The following is a 19,071-nucleotide window of genomic DNA, read 5'->3' as shown; positions in this document are numbered from 1 at the left end:
AAAATATATAGGTCCACAACTAATAACCCACTTAAAATAATTATATCTGTAGAGCAAATAAAAACTCTTTAATTGTTTGAAATGCATGCAATGCGTTTCTATTTTTTCTGAACTAAAAACTAAACTTTGCATTTTAGTTCGTAATTCAGGAATGTTTAATGGCATATAACATTCTCATTATCTCATATAATTACCGAAGTATATCTATACTATACTAATATTATAAAACTGAAGAGTTTGTTTGAACAAGCTAATCTTAGGAACGACTGGTTCGAATTGAAAAATTCGTTTTGTTAGATAGTCTTAAAGGTTTTAAGCTATATAACATTAAGCTACGACCAATAGGAGCGGAGCTGCAATGAAAAATATTGAAAAAGTGGGGAAATTAAACGAAGACGAAGTTGCACGTGTCAGCTAGTGTAGTATATATATCGCTCGCCATGTAAATGAATTCATCTCTACACACTGGAACCTAAGTAGTATCGGACAGTGGTTTCAGATGAGCTTCCTCATGTCTACAATTACATTGTGGAATGGACTACCTGCCGAGGTTTTCTCAAGAGACTACAGCATGGGGTTTTTTAAAAAGAGTATATTAAAGTTTCAGGCGTCCATATTTTACGGTGACCGTTTATCATCACATGTGCCATATGCTTGTTTGCCACCATCCTAGAATAAAAAAAATATAACTTGTAAAAAGTGATAGTGAAATTGCTTTTAAACTGAAAAGGTTATTTAATTCAGCGAATTTTCTTTACATTATAGTTTACAACCTATAATTAAATTTCGACAATGATTTTGTTAACAATAACAAGAAAGCCAATTTAAGACTGTTTATAGGTAGGTCTTTATTTTATGAGCTGAGAATGAGAACACCTGCACTTAAAACAATAATTTTTTTTTTTACAATAATATACCTTTGCAATTTTTCATTAACTTTTGCACTATTTATCAAATCTTGTTGATACAAAATGATTAGATTCGTAAATAAGACTAGCTCAAATAGAAGAAATAGGAAAAAAAGGCAATAAATTCTTATTGGGCTTGTCTTTCTTCTCTTATAAATAATACATATATAGTAGCTGTGAACGCGGTTTTACCCGTGTAAAACTTATAGCATATGAATTATTCTGATTATTATTATAGCCTTTATTCAGATCCAACTTATACATTATTTTAAAACAAACATAAATCTTTAAAACTTAAAACGAAATAATTCTTCTATTATTTGGATCTTTTTTAATGTCTGTAGATCTGTTTGCCAATCGGCAAAGGCCTCCTCCAATCGTTTCCATTCTTCTCTTTCTCGTGCCACTCTGTTCCACATCACTCCTGCCACTGTCCTAATATCATCATCCCATCTTGTGTGGGGTCTGCCTCTTTTCCTTTTCCCTTCCCTGGGATATCATCTTGTCACTTTCTTACTCCATTTATCATATCCTCTTATTCTGATATATAAGCTATATTATTGTAAAGTTTTGTTAAAATCCATTGGGATTGTTTATACTGTGGACTGATTGCTAGCTTACACTACACCACTACATTGCTAGCAATGTACCATGTCACGTTGAATTCCACGTGGTTCCTGGAAACCAGTGATGAAATCCTGGTAGACCTGACTTCATGGTCATCTTATCATCCACTGGTGTCCCGCCAGCGTAAACCGTTAGCACAGGCGGGTGCACCATTCCATTCATAAAACACTTACCTCTCACATACACAGTATTTGACTAGGGATAACTATTTTTGGCATATATTTAAGTCTAAGGTGAGTCCAGTGCGAATAAGACTTACTGCATATTTAATCAGAGTCGAAGCGAAGCAACACGTCATTAAACTTTATAAGTATATTCATTTTCTATCTATATATATATATTTTATTGTATCATTACATAGTATAAAACAAAGTCGCTGTTGCTGTCTGTCCGTCCCTATGTATGCCTAAATCTTTAAAACGACGCGACAGATTTTGATGCGGTTTTTCAAATAGATAGAGTGATTCTAGAGGAAGGTTTATATGTATAATATATGTACACCCGGGCGAAGCCAGGGCGAGTAATTGTTAAATAAAGTAATAAACTGACATTAAAAAAAGAAATTCAGTTGATTACTTGCTAGTACCTCTCAATTGGACCTGTAGACTGAACTGCCATTCAGGTAGGGAAATATAATATTAACACGCAAGCTTCTTGCTAGTTCTTCTTATAATGAGACAGAAAAGCTGTCTCATTATAAGAGGTAGTGTAGAGGTAGTGGTAGTGAGCGGTAGATTAAAAGATTTACTATGACTATTAAAAAGTCAAAAGGTTAAATTTATTTGAATAAAGAATTTTCTGTTCTATTAATACAAAAAACTTCACGTTTACAAGCGGCTAAAATGTCTACATGAATAATTGATTTTTGATTTAATTTGTAAAAAGTACACTTTGTAAATAGACGTCTGTGTGGGTACATCAGTCTTACCTTTTTCTACCGCCAAACAGCCTGCTTTATAAGACGATTCTTATCAAGAATGGAGATCACGCAATGAAATTACAGGATATCTAGGTATAACATACAATATTGAGGTACCACGGGCACCACATGGTAATGTGATGTCCGTGGTACTGTTGATATAAGTACATACTAGCTGACCCGTGCAATTTCGTTGGCGTCACACTTGCTTGATATTTATCATTATATTTCTCCCAATTTACATAATCATCATTGCCTTGCCTTTATCCCATTATTTGGGGTCGGCGCAGTATGTCATTCTCTTCCACTGCTCTCTATCGGTCGTCATATCTGAACATACTCTTCTTTTATTCATATCATCTTTCACACAATCTATCCATCTTTTCTTAGGGCGTCCCCTCCCTTTACATCCATCCATAATATCTTTTTAAATTATAGCACATGTGTTATTCTAATGTATAAGTTATATTACTGTAAAGTTTCATCAAAATCTCTTCAGTAGTTTTTGCGTGTAACAGTAACAAACACCCGTCCATACCCACAAACTATCGCGTTTATAATATTAAGATGTGACATTTACCTCTTGCCATCAGATGGAGATTATTTACTATATCAATAACATAAAAAATACACTAAAATATTTGACATTAGAAATAGAAATCTACAGTATTAGCGAGTAACAATTTATTTTCCAAAAGATGAGATCCTTACATTAATGGCACTTAAAAAGCCGGGTCAACACGTAACAAATTAACTAACAGGTAAGAAGAAATTTATCATAATTTTAGATGCGCCAATCCAGGGCATTTCACTAGTTAATTTTAACACTCGCTCTGGACACACCTTATATATACATGACTAATATAATTATTACAACCAAAAAACATACATAATATTTTGTACCTATCAAAAGTAACAAAACACGTTCGAAGTGTATAAAGATTTTTCTATAAAGGTTTAGTCGTTATATCAAACCGAACGTTCAAGTATGAAAAGAAGGCATGAAGAAGATATAAATACTAATGACACTGAAGCACTTTCCTAAACAAACATAAAGTCCAACTAAAAATAAATTTCAAACCTTTCATACTATATTCAGCATTTGTCAGTTCATTAAATTATTTATTTTTGACAAAGTAATAATAATGATACACTAGGGCAATTCACACAATGCCATCCCGAATGTGAATTGCCAATTGCCAATTGCCAAGGTAAGCAGAGTTTGTGTAGTGTTATGGGTTTTAAACAACAGATTTTTTTATTTAGTTTCTTCAATAATTACATGTTTTCGACTTGTCTTTATCCTTTACGACCAAACCTGTATAAAAAATCATTAAACTATTCATGATTATTATAAATCTAGAAAAATTATACAAAACAAATATTAGTATGTAGTATTAATATAATTAAATGATAATATTAACATATGCTTCTCTAAAATTAAGCCTTTACGTAACGATTATTTAAACATGGAGTTTTTTTTTTCCTTTGGATATTTCTACGAAAGCATTATTTTATTCATAATAATAATGACAGAGGGTGAAGGGAATTGTTAGTAATGTGGACTAAAATCCCCTTTGCTAGCAATGTACCACATCAGGTTGAAATCCGCGGTACTCATGAAACCATCGTGGTAAATTCCTGGTGAATTTATCACGATGGGCTAACTGACCTGACCTCATGTTAATTTTATCATCCTCCTCTTGTGCCCCTTCAGCGTAAACCGTTAGCGCAGGCGGGTACACCATTCTATTATCATTCATAAAAAATAAGACTGAAATCAGTTAAACTAAATTTAAATTATTCGGTATTTTTAACGATTTTTTTATCAATCATAAAAAATAAGATAGATAGGAACCAACTAAACTAAATACAAAATTTTAAAGCATTATCATTTATTTAAATTTGTAGATAAATAACAAGTTAAAAAAAATCGCTCCAACGAGTTGGTTTATATGCACGTGTCTTTTATTTTATCATATACGGAGGGTAACAGAAAAGGTATATAATAATTTCAATTCCAGCTAGATTTTCCATCAATTTCTATTACAGCTGCCACAAGTATATAAAAAAAATTCAGATGTAAACTATTTTTTTAACTCGCCATATAAACTATGTCACGTGATCGAATTGGTATAATAGATAAAAAAAAACTTTCCCTGAATTAGGAAATCCAGAATGTCGTATTCTATTCCGCTAAAAAAATAACAATGACTATTGAAGAAAAAAAAATGCTTACGTTAAGTTTATTTGAATATGATATAACAATATTGACGGTAAGGAAAAATATATTAATTACAAAAAACTACGTTCATAAGCGGCTAAAATGTGCTATATGAATAAATGATTTCTGATTTGGAATGAATATCATTTCTACATCTAATAATAAATAAAACTTAGTAAGATTTATAATGATAATTGTGATTTTGTTATTTTTACGTGTAAATAATGACCGCGCCAAATTTAAATAACTATAAATTTCAATTCTATTCATATTACAATAGAGCTAAAATTCAGTTATTACACTCCTCTTATACCTTTTCAGTTACAGCCTATATATTATAAAGCAACGTTGTACATATCAGATCTCGATCCAAATGATACTGTTTGTAATTTTGACAATTTGTTTCTTAACCCTTCGAACGTTTTCACAGATCTGTGCACCCATCTTAAACCGGATTACCGTCTAGTCACAGATCTGTGCAAGACCGTGATTTCTTTTTAAACAATTTTATCCTTATATAAAACACAATAAGATTGAAATAATACAGCTGGCGCGCGCATACCGACTAATCACTTTCGGTCGCTGCAACAGACGACGGACATTCGAAAGGTTAATAATATTTAATAATAACTAGGTAATTCAACAATATAACAAATAAAACACATTGTGCGATTTGTTCTCGTTTCAGTCTGCTCGACGTTCATGATTCACTTTCCTGTAAAATAAAAATAAACATCACTGTTTGCTGGAGGAATATTGCAATGTTTAATTTGTTTTAATAGTAATAAATAAACTATTTAGAATATATTGTACGTTGATTTTAATAATGACGCCACGGAATGTTCGAGAAGGAGTGCAAAATTGTATATAAAATAACATCGATATTCTGTGCTTGACGTTCTAAATTTGAAATTTTAAAATTTTATTCTTAAATATATTAAAGGGCTATTTGTGATCGCAAACAATCACTTCATACGTATTTTTACAGCGCATTAAGTGAAACCTGCGGTGCTGTCTGAGTGATTGGATAAAATATTAAAATAGGAACTAACATGTTTACGTGTTAAATGAAGATTATCTATATCTATAGAAGAAATTATATTTTATATTGTACCAGGATTTTATCTATCTCATCTACACATATAAATTAAATTGATGGATATCATTACTTTTTGTACATAAATTATACGTTTTTTACTATTTTAACTAAATTAATATTAAATATTTTCTTATATTTACGGGGTATAATTGTCTTTTTTTGTGTTACAATATTTTCTTGTAACTTTTAAATGTTTTTTTTAAATAACGTCCACAGATGATTGTACTCTATTTATGAATGGATCAAAATTGTTACTATTTTACACCTAAACAAATTTTTTTACCTGCTTTATTAAATATAGATCTCTGAAATGGCTAAGGACCGATTTTGACGGGATTGTTTTTTTATACATTATTTAATAGCTGATAGGAATAAGGAGTAACTTAGGCTACTTTTATTCTAGAAAAATAAAAATTCCACTCGGAAGAAGTCGCGACGTATTTACTAAAATAATGTAATAATAATATAATCACAAATATATAAGTATAATTTAGAAAACATAAATCAGTAGCATAAATCGCAACCTTATAGAAGATATCCAGAAACAAAACAATCGAAAGAGATGAGGAGAGTAACACCGTACTCATGAATGTATTATTTAATAATTATTTATAAAAATAATGTTTTAGTGAAATATTGAAAAATCGAATACCCGCTAATAAATACCATCGGAAGTAAAGCAGTGTGCCAAACCGCTAGACCACCGAGGCCGTCATAGTAGCAATACATAAGAAATATCATGATGTTCATGTAAAAAACATTTACCTATATAATTACTGGAGATTTTCAATATCCTCTTCGAACAGCCGCTTACCGCCTTTCAAAATTTTCTCCTCGGCATTACCATGTTTATCTTCACTCATGAACCAAATTTGACAGGTTTGTGTGAAAGAGTTTTTGAGTTATGAGGGGGTCTAGTCTTATTAACCACTGCGCCCAATGTTCCCTCAACTTATCCGTTGGCAGGTGATACGCATCTGCTTTGGAACCGTCTGTGTACGCTATAACCAGTAGTGCATCTCGTACATTCAAATGTTTGTAGTTCAGATCGTTGCACACTGCTCCGAAGTAGGCTGCAAGTTGTACAGGGTTGTCGTAGGTCAGTGATATTGATTTGCGTGGTTTATCAGATTTCTTCCATTCGATCAGCGTTGGTTTGTCTCTGTAAGGTGATAAAATAATGATAATAATTTTTATTTTACAATTTAAATTGTTCCCTACCTATTAACTACGTAGAAACATTAAGTAGAAACTTGTATAGGTATTTAAAAAAAAAATTAAAAAGATCATTATATTTTCGTTTTCGACCGACCGACAGCGACAGAGACGCTGGTAATCAAATAAAATCAAAAATAATTTATTAATGTTATATGCTTATGAATATAAGCGGCTAAAATGTCCAGTTTTTTGTGTAAATATTTTTCCCTACCGACTAGCCTACCGGAAGATGAAATAAAGCAGGCCAAAATAGTGTACACTGGAAAGAGTTAGAGGAGGTAACCAGACCACTGAGGCAGTCGAAATATATGAAAATAAAAGTAATATATATGTAAAGGATAAAAACTTTTCCATCCTCCAAGATGGTGAGAGGGTTGTTTAGTGTTTAGGGGTTTTTGGTGTTATTGTTGGATAATTTCGTTGTAATTGGATATTCGGATCGACACTGGAAAATATACCGGTTAACTTTTTACTAGTCACTAGAAAGACAAACGGAAGAACTTGCGGACGATAATTTTTTTCGTACTATTCCAATGCTGTTGGTCGCAGCTGGACTTTTCAGCTTCACTGAACGATAGGGGGCGAGTGCAGATGGCACTCCAAACCCGTGGACTTATGGAGCGGCTGAAGGCCAGCTCCTGCCTCTGCCTGGCGGATACGATAGGTGGTCGGACCACGGCTCATACTGTCGTAATTTCGATCGTTTCAATTAGACGTTCGGAGGAAACCTGATGGTATATTCCAACCGACGCTTAGATACGTGAATAACAAGTCCATCACATCATCATGTGAAAACAATTCATTCATTACCGTTCCGGGGGACGAAGGATGTTATACCTCCATACCCTATCTGACCCTAATTTCATCGCCACATCTGACCCTATGATACCAAAACAGTTTACAAAGCAAGCTGCTTGACTGAAATAATGGTTGACGTAGTCGTCTTAGTACAAAGCCTAGTCTATTTCGATAATAAAAAGTTACAACTATTTTCTCAAATAGCCAGATGGTCATCTGAACAGTGGCGGCCTTAGGGGGTGGCGAACAAGGCAATCGCCCGGGTCTCGCAAATTCAAAAAGCAAATTAAAAAAACTGGTGTTTTTTTTTAATTTGCTTTTTGAATTTGCCCTGCCTTTGCCCTTAGCCTTTCTGGCAGTGGAAAGTTGCAAAAACTACCCAATTTAAGCATTAAATCGCAAATAAACAAATTTACCAACACTACTATATATAAAACAAATTAAACAAGATGTAAAATAACTATGCCTATGAAAACTAAGAAAGCTATGTCTAGTTTTCTTAAATCAGCGGAAATTTTCTGCATAATATAACTAGTTCGCATCACATACTTTTCACGTAGGACAAAGAGTCTCACAAAGCCCGAAGCCTCGCAATGGGTAAGGTCGCCGTTGTCTGAACACCTTACCTAAATGCTGTTACTGTGCAATATAATGACATGTAGGATTAAGTAAACAAAACAGATATATTTATATAGAATTAACCTTGGAGCTATATTAGTTTTAATAAACAAATGATGACGATAATGACCTCAGTATAATGAATGAACCCAGTGATAGTGTATTTCAGGATAATCATAACAATTCATAAAATCACGATCAGATAATGGTAAAAACATATCCGAACGAGTAACGCCGTACAGTTTAAATAGTACAGAATGTTGGGAGCGTAGACGGTAGGTTGACGGTAAATATTAATAACACCTTCCTTGCGATGAGACTAGAGTTGCCAGATTTTTTTTTCAGCCTATAAGGGGGCAAACGCTTAAATAGGCAAAAAATACGCCCGGGACAAATTATCCAAAGACATTGTCTGGCGTAGATCGATCGATTTAACAGTAAAAAACGGAGCACGATTCGAATACGGGACAGAGTCAGTCCCGTCGGGACATTTTAAACTAAGCCTAAAATACGGGACGTCCCGGGAAATACGGAACCAGACGTTCCGCAACGCTAGATGAGACAGTTTTTCGAATGAGCGGTAGATTAAAAAATGTGACTATTCAGAAGTGCTTAAATGTAAGTTTATTTGAATAAAGAATTTTCTATTCCATTCGGGTCAAATCAATGTACAATTTGGTAGTAATAAAGCAGCCGTAATTCTCTCATTGTTTAACAGTATTTATTATATGCGGTACTCAAATTATAAACTTATTAAATATAATAAAGATTGTGTATCACACATCTCATTAGTCCTTCGAGCCGGAGTATAACAAAATTAAAACATAACATATAATAAAATCGTGACAAGTGACAATTGTCTGTTTCGGTATTACGGTAAAAGTATGTTTTAGTAAAATGGCTGGTATAATGAAGTTGAAGTTTCCATAAAATATGTTGTTAAATACATAGACTAAAGTAAACGCAGGAAACCCCTTAAAGAGTGATGCGTATTATTTTCGTGAATAGTTTTCAATCCAGCACCACCTACAGTTTATTTATAACTAGATGTACCCGCGGTTTCACACGCGTTAAATTTCAATATAAAATATAGCCTAAGTGTTATTCTGATGCATAAGCTATATTACTGTAAAGTTTCATCAAAATCCATTCAGTAGTTTTTTAACAAACATTCATACTCACAAATTTTCGCGTTTATAGTATTATTAAGATTAAGATATAATTGGCGCCATATAGACGTTTTATTTATTGTTGTTGTTTGATTATTGCTATCTATAGATATTATTATCAACAAATGCGTATGAAGTCGCAAAAATAGAATTGAAATGATATGCTGTGGCAGTTCCTTATTATGGTCCAATGTAGGTCTGTATAAGATATTATATATATACCACATACCACTACTATACCACAGTGGGTGAGTGAACAGATTCCAAAGTTAGGACTTTGTAATTGGAACGGCAAAAAAAGCTGATGTCCTAACTGATGGTAATCTGTGGTAGCCATAGGACTTTTTATACTTTTAGAGTAGAGTTAGAGTAACCACGCCTTCTTATAGTCTGCCTCTGGAAGTTTATACCAAATAAGTCTCCAGGAATGGCATCGCACGGTACCACAACTACCGTAACTACAGACTTGAATGGCACCACTGCCATAATTAAGTGATGACGTGATGGCAATGGTGCTATTCAAGTCTGTAGGCGTCTATTGACCCTTTCCATTAGTTGGGCAGTCGGATTGTTAGCCATTCTAAGTGCATAAAAAAAGAAGGCTGCCAATTACGTGAGCATTGAGCGACATCTTGTCATCTTCAGATTAGATGGTAGATTAGGCTAAATCTGTAATTATGACAAAGATATCGCCCTCCCTCAACCCCTCTTCTGCATTGACGTCTGATTGAACCTCTGTTATGTCTAGGTTTAAAGATAAGATTACAGATTTTGTAAACAAACAAAGAAATTACATATTGACTGTAAAATGACAATATGAGTGAAGAATTGGTAAACACACCACAAGCACTGCATGTTACACAAGATAGTGAGCTTGTTGATTACAAAACACCATAATGGCTAGTAAACTAATAATTATGACCTTAGACAATTCACTGAACGCCATCTAGTACAAGCTAATCAGAACTATCAATATACTTTTATTTCAAGTATGTTCATAACATACACAGAAAACAGTGGAACCAATACGAACAATCATACTCATAAATACAAATGTTTGTAACATGCAATGAATCTAAACCACTACCATCTGTTAGAGATTAAAACCTCCTTGTTAATATTTTTTTATAGCCATATACTTTTAAATGTTCCTGTCACTGTTCTTCTTTTGTTTTTTCATTGCATTTGATCTTTTCACAATATATGGAAGCAAATTAATTTCATTTATCCACAATTACCTAGTTTTATTACAATCACCATAATAACCAACTGAGAAATCTGAGTATTATGGATTCAACACCATCAGAAACAAAGTGCAGTGCTACACTACTAGACCACAAAGACCTTCAATTATATGTATAACATTTTTACTTGAGTTTATCCATTACAAATACATCAAATAATTTTTTTTATTTCAGTTTCTGAGAGGGAAAGGAATTGTTAGTAATGGTTGCATTGCTAACAATTTACCATGTCGACCTCCATGCAGTCCTTCTTGGAACCATCATGGTTAATTCTTTGTGAATTCATCATGATGGGCTAACTGATCTAACTTCATGTTCATCCTATCATCCTTCATTGGAGCCCCGCCAGTGTAAACCATTAGCACAGGCAGGTGCATAATTTCATTATCATCCATAAAAAAATAAAAAATATCAGTTTCTTTGGCATTCTAATAAAATATAAAAAAGTTTAGAAAATCTACTTACTCATAATCTGCAATAGCATCAAATATGCCTCTATACTTCAACACTGGATGGACAACATTGGACTCTATTGCTTTAGGTGATGATATACTTTTGAGTAATTCTGATACTGAGACCCACACTCCTTCCACTTCCTTGTCAATACGAAGCTGTGCTTGTGGCTGTGTGAAGTAGTTCTTGAGGGTACTATGGAATTTGGTACCAACTGCCATTTGAGCTGTTAACACAAGACAAGTTAAATTAGTGCCCTTCAAGTTAAGTTGAAGGGCTCTCTAAAGATATGGTGATCTCAAGAAACATTGATTGATTTCCTAGTAGGAAGTAAGATTTTGCAAAGTAATATCTTAAAGGGCAATATGGAAGATATTGCTTTTCAGTATTAAGACAGCCTATTGTTGCCTCTTTGTCTTGCTCATAGTTTGTTTATACATATTTATATATTTATACATAATAGTGTATGTAAATGTTTGATTTTTCTGTGAGAAGAAATAATGAGAAAGAATTAAGAAATAAGTTTTTTTTTTCCTTTTCTTTCCATCTGGCTAGTCAAGGGACCACAGACAATTTGTTATTCAAATATTTTTTTTAAGTACAATGATTACTTTAATAAAATTTATATACATGATACAAGACTATTATTTTTGGTTTTCGGATACATTTTGTGCTTTCAAACCTATTGATATTTATTATAAATTAGTTATGATTTACAGTTTGTTGTGTCCATCCAATTGCAAAGCTAAGTATGTGTGTAAGTTTCATACAATTTAGTTATTTTTTTATAAAATGTTAGAGTAAATTAAAATAATACCTTCATAAAATTTGTTGAATGCATCTAATCCCATTTCCGCTATTCTCTCCTGCTTCCATTTTTCTAGAGCTGTTCTAGATTCTTCAGTCATTGTTTTATTCAATATCAGAGTAACGGAGGGATACTGTTTGGCAAAGTCATTCTTATGGGGCTTGATTTGAAGAATTCCATCGTCACTCGCATATCCAGGTTGAGCTGGAGAACTGGCCGCATGAGCTGATGCAAATGTTTTAATCCCTCGCACAACAGTATTATTCAACAAGAGCCCAGCAAAGTTCAGAGAACATTTCGAATTTTGAAACATTTTATTTTTAAAAGCTTCAACAAAACCGGCCGGATTAGATTTTTTAGCAACTAAAAAATTGGCTTTGTCCACTGCATTCTCCACAGATACTACACACTTTGTATTTGTAGTAGTCGCGTCGTTGTTTTGATGTGAAATTTTATTTTTAGCTGAAACAAAGATAACAAATAGTGTTATGTATATACGTAGTTACATTACATCATACGGCGCCAACTTGTCATATGATTATAATTGGCAACGTATACAACACGGGTTTGCTAATTAACTGCGAATAAAACGTAAAATTTATTAAAAAAAATATGTTGTTCGCCTACCTACGCAATTAGAAATAGAACTATTTCACCGCGACGGTATCCAAGTGAATTTATGTATACGCAATACGGTCAAAACCTATTAAGAATCCAATAAGTAATTAATAAATATAAACATAATTAATGAACACATAATAATAATCTTATCATGTTATTTCTCACATCGATTGTCAATTGATTAATTCGATTATAAGTGCACTTAGCAAAGGATACCAAAATCTTGCAATTACATTGGACATTGACAATTTAGCGTTTCAGCTTTCAAGTATAGAGATGGAGACTTACAATTGCTATTAATATCACTTTTCTGCCGCTGTTTCCTTTGTTTGTTCGTTTCCAATAAAGGGCCGAATAGTTCTTTATTTTCTTTGTGATATAATTTTATTTTTTCAGCCGGTTTCAAAATTGTCGCCGGACGAACCACTTTATTTCGAACAATTTGCTTTTTATAACTCTCAAATGATATTTGTCTACCGACCGAAGAAATCGGTCGAAACATTATGAATTTGCGAGATTTTATTACAATTTGTAAATATTACAAGTATTTAAAAATAATCCGAAGATTATTAAATGAATGGAATAGAGTGTAACGTAATGTTGCCAACTCTAAAAGATCAAGGTACCTTATTAAATCTAATTCAGAAATTAATTTCAGACCTACGAACAATGTATTATTAGTTTCATAAAATTAGCCCTGTATGTCTAAAAAGTATGGCCATTATAGACAAAATAAAATGTCTGTTCAAATTATTGAAGTACCAAAACGTGAGAACAACACCTACTTCATTTCCTTAATTTGTATATTGAATTGTTATGAATTCGAACGTTGAATTGTCATTTTTAGTAATATTACATATGAATGTGGATGGTTATATGAGCAGATGAAGTCGGAAAAGAGATGAATGGACTGTGTGTGAGAAAGATGATATGGCAAGAATGAGAGTGAATAAGGAAATGACTGCGAATGAAAGGCAGGTATGAATGGAAGAGAAAAACATTTTAAGCCAACCACAAATGAATGGATAAGTGAGTGTAGTTGTCAAAATCTATAAATCTCTGTGGTCGGAAAAGCGCGGGAACTTTCAAAGCGACTACACGTATTTTTTCGCGCTAGTTTTGGAAAATTATATTTTATTGAGTTTTTTTTAGTCAAAACTAGTAAAGATGACGAAGAGGAGCGGGAAGAAGCGAAAAAAGAAGGAGGAAATATCGGATGATACATCCGATGATATTAATTTTCTAGGGTCTGACTCGGAATCGGCACCTGAGGATGCGGATAAGTATAAGGCATTTCAAATACCAGATTATGTTCGGTACTATCCTGAGGATGGTGGAAACTTTGAATACATTGTATTTATGGAGAGTACAGATAGTAATAAGCCAATCGGTGATAGGGATATGATGTCCTTAGCTACTAATTTGAAAAAATACAATAAAGGAGTTAAGCAATTATTAAGGATGAATAAATTTAAGATCGGCGTCATTTTTGAACGCCCCGGTTTAGCTAATGCAGCCTTAGTTAATAAAAAAATTCTAGACGGATTTAAATTAAAGGCAAGTATACCAGCTTCAGCCACGGAAGTAACTGGAGTAGTTCAGCATGTTCCTACGCATCTATCGAACGAACAAATATACTCTAATATAACCAGCTCAAAAAATATTGTTTGTGTACGCAGATTCATGAGGCGTATTAAAGGTGATGATAACACCTTTACAATGCAGCCGACTAAAACTGTCTCCATCACATTTTCCTGTCCTGTACTTCCTGACACCGTTGACCTGAATAGCTGGCGCTTTGTGGTGAGGCCTTATATTCCTCCTGTAAAGCAGTGTCTTAAATGTTTAAGGTATGGTCATATCGCTAAGTTCTGTAAGAACGCTGAAAGATGCTCAGTATGCGGAAATAATCATAATTTCAAAAATTGTTCCGCAAATATTAACGAAGCCAAATGTTGTCACTGCAATGGTAATCATATAGCCATTTCATCACAGTGTCCTATTAAGAAAAAGAAAATAGAGGAGAATAAAAATAAAGTACAAAGTTATGCTGATATTGTTAGAGAGAAATCATTTCCTCAATTAGGCAGTCTCAAAACTTCACCTTCGGCACAATTTATATCCCTACTTAATTCTGACCAAATTTTAAATACCCTATTAGAATCAATTGTTAAAATTATAACATTGAATAGAACCAATGACAAAACAATATGTACAGAAAATATAAAACAAGTTCTCCTAGAGACATTACAGAATAAAAATAACCCAGATTAATCCTTTCTTTAATTTTTTATTTTTTATGGACCGTATAGTAATAGTCCAGTGGAATGCACAAAGTTTAGTAAGTAATCAACAAATCTTTACACATTTTCTATCGGAGAACAATATTCATATTGCTCTGATATCAGAAACCTGGCTAAAAGCCTACTATAAATTAAATATTAAAGGCTTTAACATTGTTAGATTAGACTCAGGCAATGACCATAACGGCGTTGCAATTTTAGTTCATAAAAGTATAGAATTCAGTAAAATTGATACATATAGTGATGATTCCTTACAGAATATTATCCATTAAAATATAAAAACACAGAAATGTCAGTTGTGAGTTTTTATAGCCCAAATAATTGTAGTCCACATTTTAACAAAAATAAATTCAGTAATCTTCTTAATAGTATTCCAGAACCCATGTTGGTTGCTGGTGATTTTAATGCTCATCACACAGCATGGGGTTGCTCCATTAATGCTCGCGGTCGTGACATTCTTGAATGTATTGATGGTAACAACTTGGTCCTCTTAAATGATGGTACACCGACTACAGTAGGATCACACAGATGGCAGAGTAATGCGCTTGACCTTACTATTGCATCTCCTTGCATATCTCTTGCTTCAAATTGGATAGTACATAATGATCCCTTAGGTAGCTACCATTTACCTGTAATAACAAAAATAGTAATTAATAACAATTGCACTAGATTACCAGAATCCTTAGATTATCCCAAATTTCATAATTACAATCTTATAGATTGGACTGTGTATAAGAAGACCACAGATAGTTTGTTACAAGATTTTACACTTTACACTTATAGTAATTCACCCCTGCAGTATTATACTAAATTAATTGATATTTTAAATTTAGCTATAGACAAATGTTGTATATCAAAATCAAAACTCATAAGCTCTACAAATGATATTCCTTTTAAAAATAAAAGGATTCCATTACCTTGGTGGAATCAAAAATGTACTCTTGCAGTAGATAACTCTAAACAGGCATATGTTAATTTTAAAAATGACCCATCAGAGGCAAATTATATTGCTTTTAAAAGGTTACAAGCCAAAAAAAAATTAATACTTAAAAAAGAACAATCAATTAGCTGGAATAAGTTTTGTGAAAATTTTAATCGCACCACACCCATTTCCAAAATTTGGAATACTGTTAAAAAATTCAATAAAACTTATGTATATAGTCAGATTTCAAATAATAACTGGATTTCTAATTTTCTTAAAAAATATACTCCTGACACTGTCGAGACCCAATTTAAATCACACATTAATGAAAATAGTAACAAATTAAATTATTTAAATAAACCCTTCACTTTTTATGAATTTAATGCAGCCATATCTACCCGAAGAGATACAGCATTTGGTCTCGATGGCATACCATATAAATTATTAAAAAACCTCTCTTATACCTCTAAAAATATTGTTCTATGTATTTATAATGCACTGTGGAAAGATTCACTTATTCCTTCCGATTGGAAAAAAGATTGTATTATTCCAATTTTAAAACCAAACAAAAATCCAAATGATATAGATTCCTATAGACCTATAACTCTGACCTCCTGCATGGGAAAAATATTTGAGCAATTATTAAAACAAAGACTAGAATTCTACATAGAGAGTAATTGTTTATTCCAGCAAATCAGTTTGGTTTTCTAGAGGTAAATGTGTGAGAGTGTTACTCATCTTCATATTGATATATTTAAAGCACTTAAATGCAATGAAGTTTTGATTGGGGTATTCTTTGATATTATTGGTGCATTCAATAATGTCAATCATCACATTCTCACTCTGGAACTTGTTTCTATTGGTATACCTGGAAAAATTATAAACTGGGTCTATAACTTTTTAAATGGTAGAGAAGTTTTTGTTAAAGTTAACAAGCAGTTAATAGGACCTCGTCTTTCTTATAAAGGTGTGTGTCAAGGTGGAATACTTAGTCCATTACTCTTTATCCTCTACATACACAAACTTAATTTAATTTTAGGGCCACATGTCAGGAATCTTCAATTTGCAGATGACCTTGTTATATACTTTTCAGGCCCAGACATTAATAAAGTTACAGAAATAATAAGTAACTCATTGTTAAGATTAACAGATTACTTTAAATACCTCAATTTAGATGTAAGCCCTGACAAATCTAAAGTAGTAATATTTTCTAAAACTAATAAATCCTACAAAAACATTAAAATATATAATAATTCACAACTACCTATTACTGCTGAAGTTAGATTTTTAGGTGTTATTTTTTGTAGCAATTTGTCTTGGAACAAATATGTTGATTATTTACTAGGTAAAGCTTCCAAAGCATTTAATATTATCAAAGCTCTATATAAATGTGATCCTAAGATCCTTTTAATGCTGTACAAATCCTTGATTCGCAGCCACTTTGAATATGGCTATCTATGTTTTGGTTCTGACCAAAACAAGCTTCATAAACTTGAAGTACTTCAGAATAATAATTTAAGATACATAACTGGTGCAATGAAAACAACCCCTATAAATTCCTTACAAGTAGAGTGCTGTATACCACCGTTAAACCTGAGATTCTGGTAAAAAACAAAGATTCATCCTAAAATTATTATCCTTTTCTGAAGATCCACTCTTACAAAAGCTCAAACATATTACTTCTTTATTTCCCCATTCTAATTCTAAAACAGTTCCCTATATACTTCATGATTTCTCTGACTCAATCAATATTGATCATCAATACAAAATTCACAAAAGCAATAGATTTTGGAATTGTTACCATGGACCATTTGAAAGTAAATTTTCAAATATTAATATTGTAATTGACTCTGAGTTAAGGACCAAACAAGAAGTTTATAACAAGTTGTCTACATTTTCAACTCATCAATCCATATTTACAGACGGTTCTAAAAACGAATCGAGAACATCCTTTGCTCTATACTTACCAAGTATCAGAACCGGTCATGAAACTAGAATACATAAAGAATTTAGTATTTTTTCAGCAGAATCTTTGGCTATTTTAAATGCACTTTGTTATATAAAAGATGATAGGGGCAATTGCAAAAAATGGTTAATTGTCACAGACAGTATGAGTGTTTTAACTTTTCAAAGTAACAAACTACATTATAAAACCAATTATATCATAGATAGCATTAAGCAAATATTATATGAGCTCTCATTGGAGTGTTATGATATTATTTTATTATGGACACTCATCACATATTGCTGTTTTCGGTAATGAAAACGCAGATTTCCTGGCAAGAACTATCACCAACAATGACATTGGCGTTGTCAAGGATGTTGCCATACCTTATTCCGACATTCTTTCTATAGTTTACAAGAATTTTCGTCAAAAATGGATTGAACAGTGGCAACTTTCGCTAAAGACCAAGGGTAATTGGTTTTACTCCATTAACAAAAATATTCATTCCTCACCCTGGTTCACTAAATCTAGAGTTTATAAAAACCGGAAATTTTACACACTCCTTATACGACTTCGTTTTGGTCACGCTAGATTCAATAGTCATTTGTGCCGAATGAAAATAATTGATTCAAATGCATGTCAAGAGTGCAATAACAGCAGTCAGACCCTAAATCACATATTTTTCGAATGTTCCGCTTATAATATTCAACGCTTGGTCTTTATTGATAATTTACTGAACATTTACAAGAAACCGGAAAAAATCCCGCGCGACATCCAAGACATGCTAACTAATTTTGAAACATATATACCTATATATTTATACGTTACCTCGATATCGATAAAACTTTAAATAATTGATACAAGGATATGGACTACGGATAAGACTTAAACTTTGAACACGAATGAAAACATAATAAATAAACATACATAAGAATTGGCCTTTGTGTCACTTGTTCAAATATGAAGAAGTTTAAAATAGACTAGGCTGTACGGTCTAAGGATCTTTGCCTGTTCCATCACTGAAAAGGAGATGGACGAATATGGGAAAAAAAACTTGTCGTTCATCAACGTAGACTAGGCTGTACGGTCTAAGGATCTTTGCCTGTTCCATCACTGAAAAGGAGATGGACGAATATGGGAAAAAAAAAAAAATCTCTGTGGTCGTTTGTCATTCATTATGTCATTGTCACTTTTC

At 32.6% G+C, this 19,071-nt stretch overlaps 1 protein-coding gene across 1 annotated transcript; it reads right to left on the bottom strand.

The window, feature by feature from the left end:
* Positions 1–5,345: 5,345 nt before the first annotated feature.
* Positions 5,346–13,288, bottom strand: LOC131855654 (uncharacterized). Its single transcript, XM_059206953.1, has 6 exons — positions 12,995–13,288; positions 12,095–12,547; positions 11,290–11,503; positions 6,680–6,939; positions 6,543–6,630; positions 5,346–5,393 (listed from the first exon to the last, which is right to left on the bottom strand). The coding sequence occupies exons 1-5, from the start codon at positions 13,206–13,208 to the stop codon at positions 6,551–6,553; spliced, it is 1,221 nt and encodes a 406-aa protein (XP_059062936.1). The 5' UTR covers positions 13,209–13,288; the 3' UTR covers positions 5,346–5,393; positions 6,543–6,550.
* Between the last annotated feature and the right edge of the window lie 5,783 nt (positions 13,289–19,071).

The sequence above is a fragment of the Achroia grisella genome, unplaced genomic scaffold (genome assembly GCF_030625045.1).
Source record: "Achroia grisella isolate CSIRO2021 unplaced genomic scaffold, CSIRO_AGI_Agris_v1 utg146, whole genome shotgun sequence".
NCBI lineage: Eukaryota > Metazoa > Arthropoda > Insecta > Lepidoptera > Pyralidae > Achroia > Achroia grisella.
The sequence above is the reverse complement of the archived record's forward strand: the minus strand, read 5'-3'. Positions and strand labels throughout refer to the sequence as shown.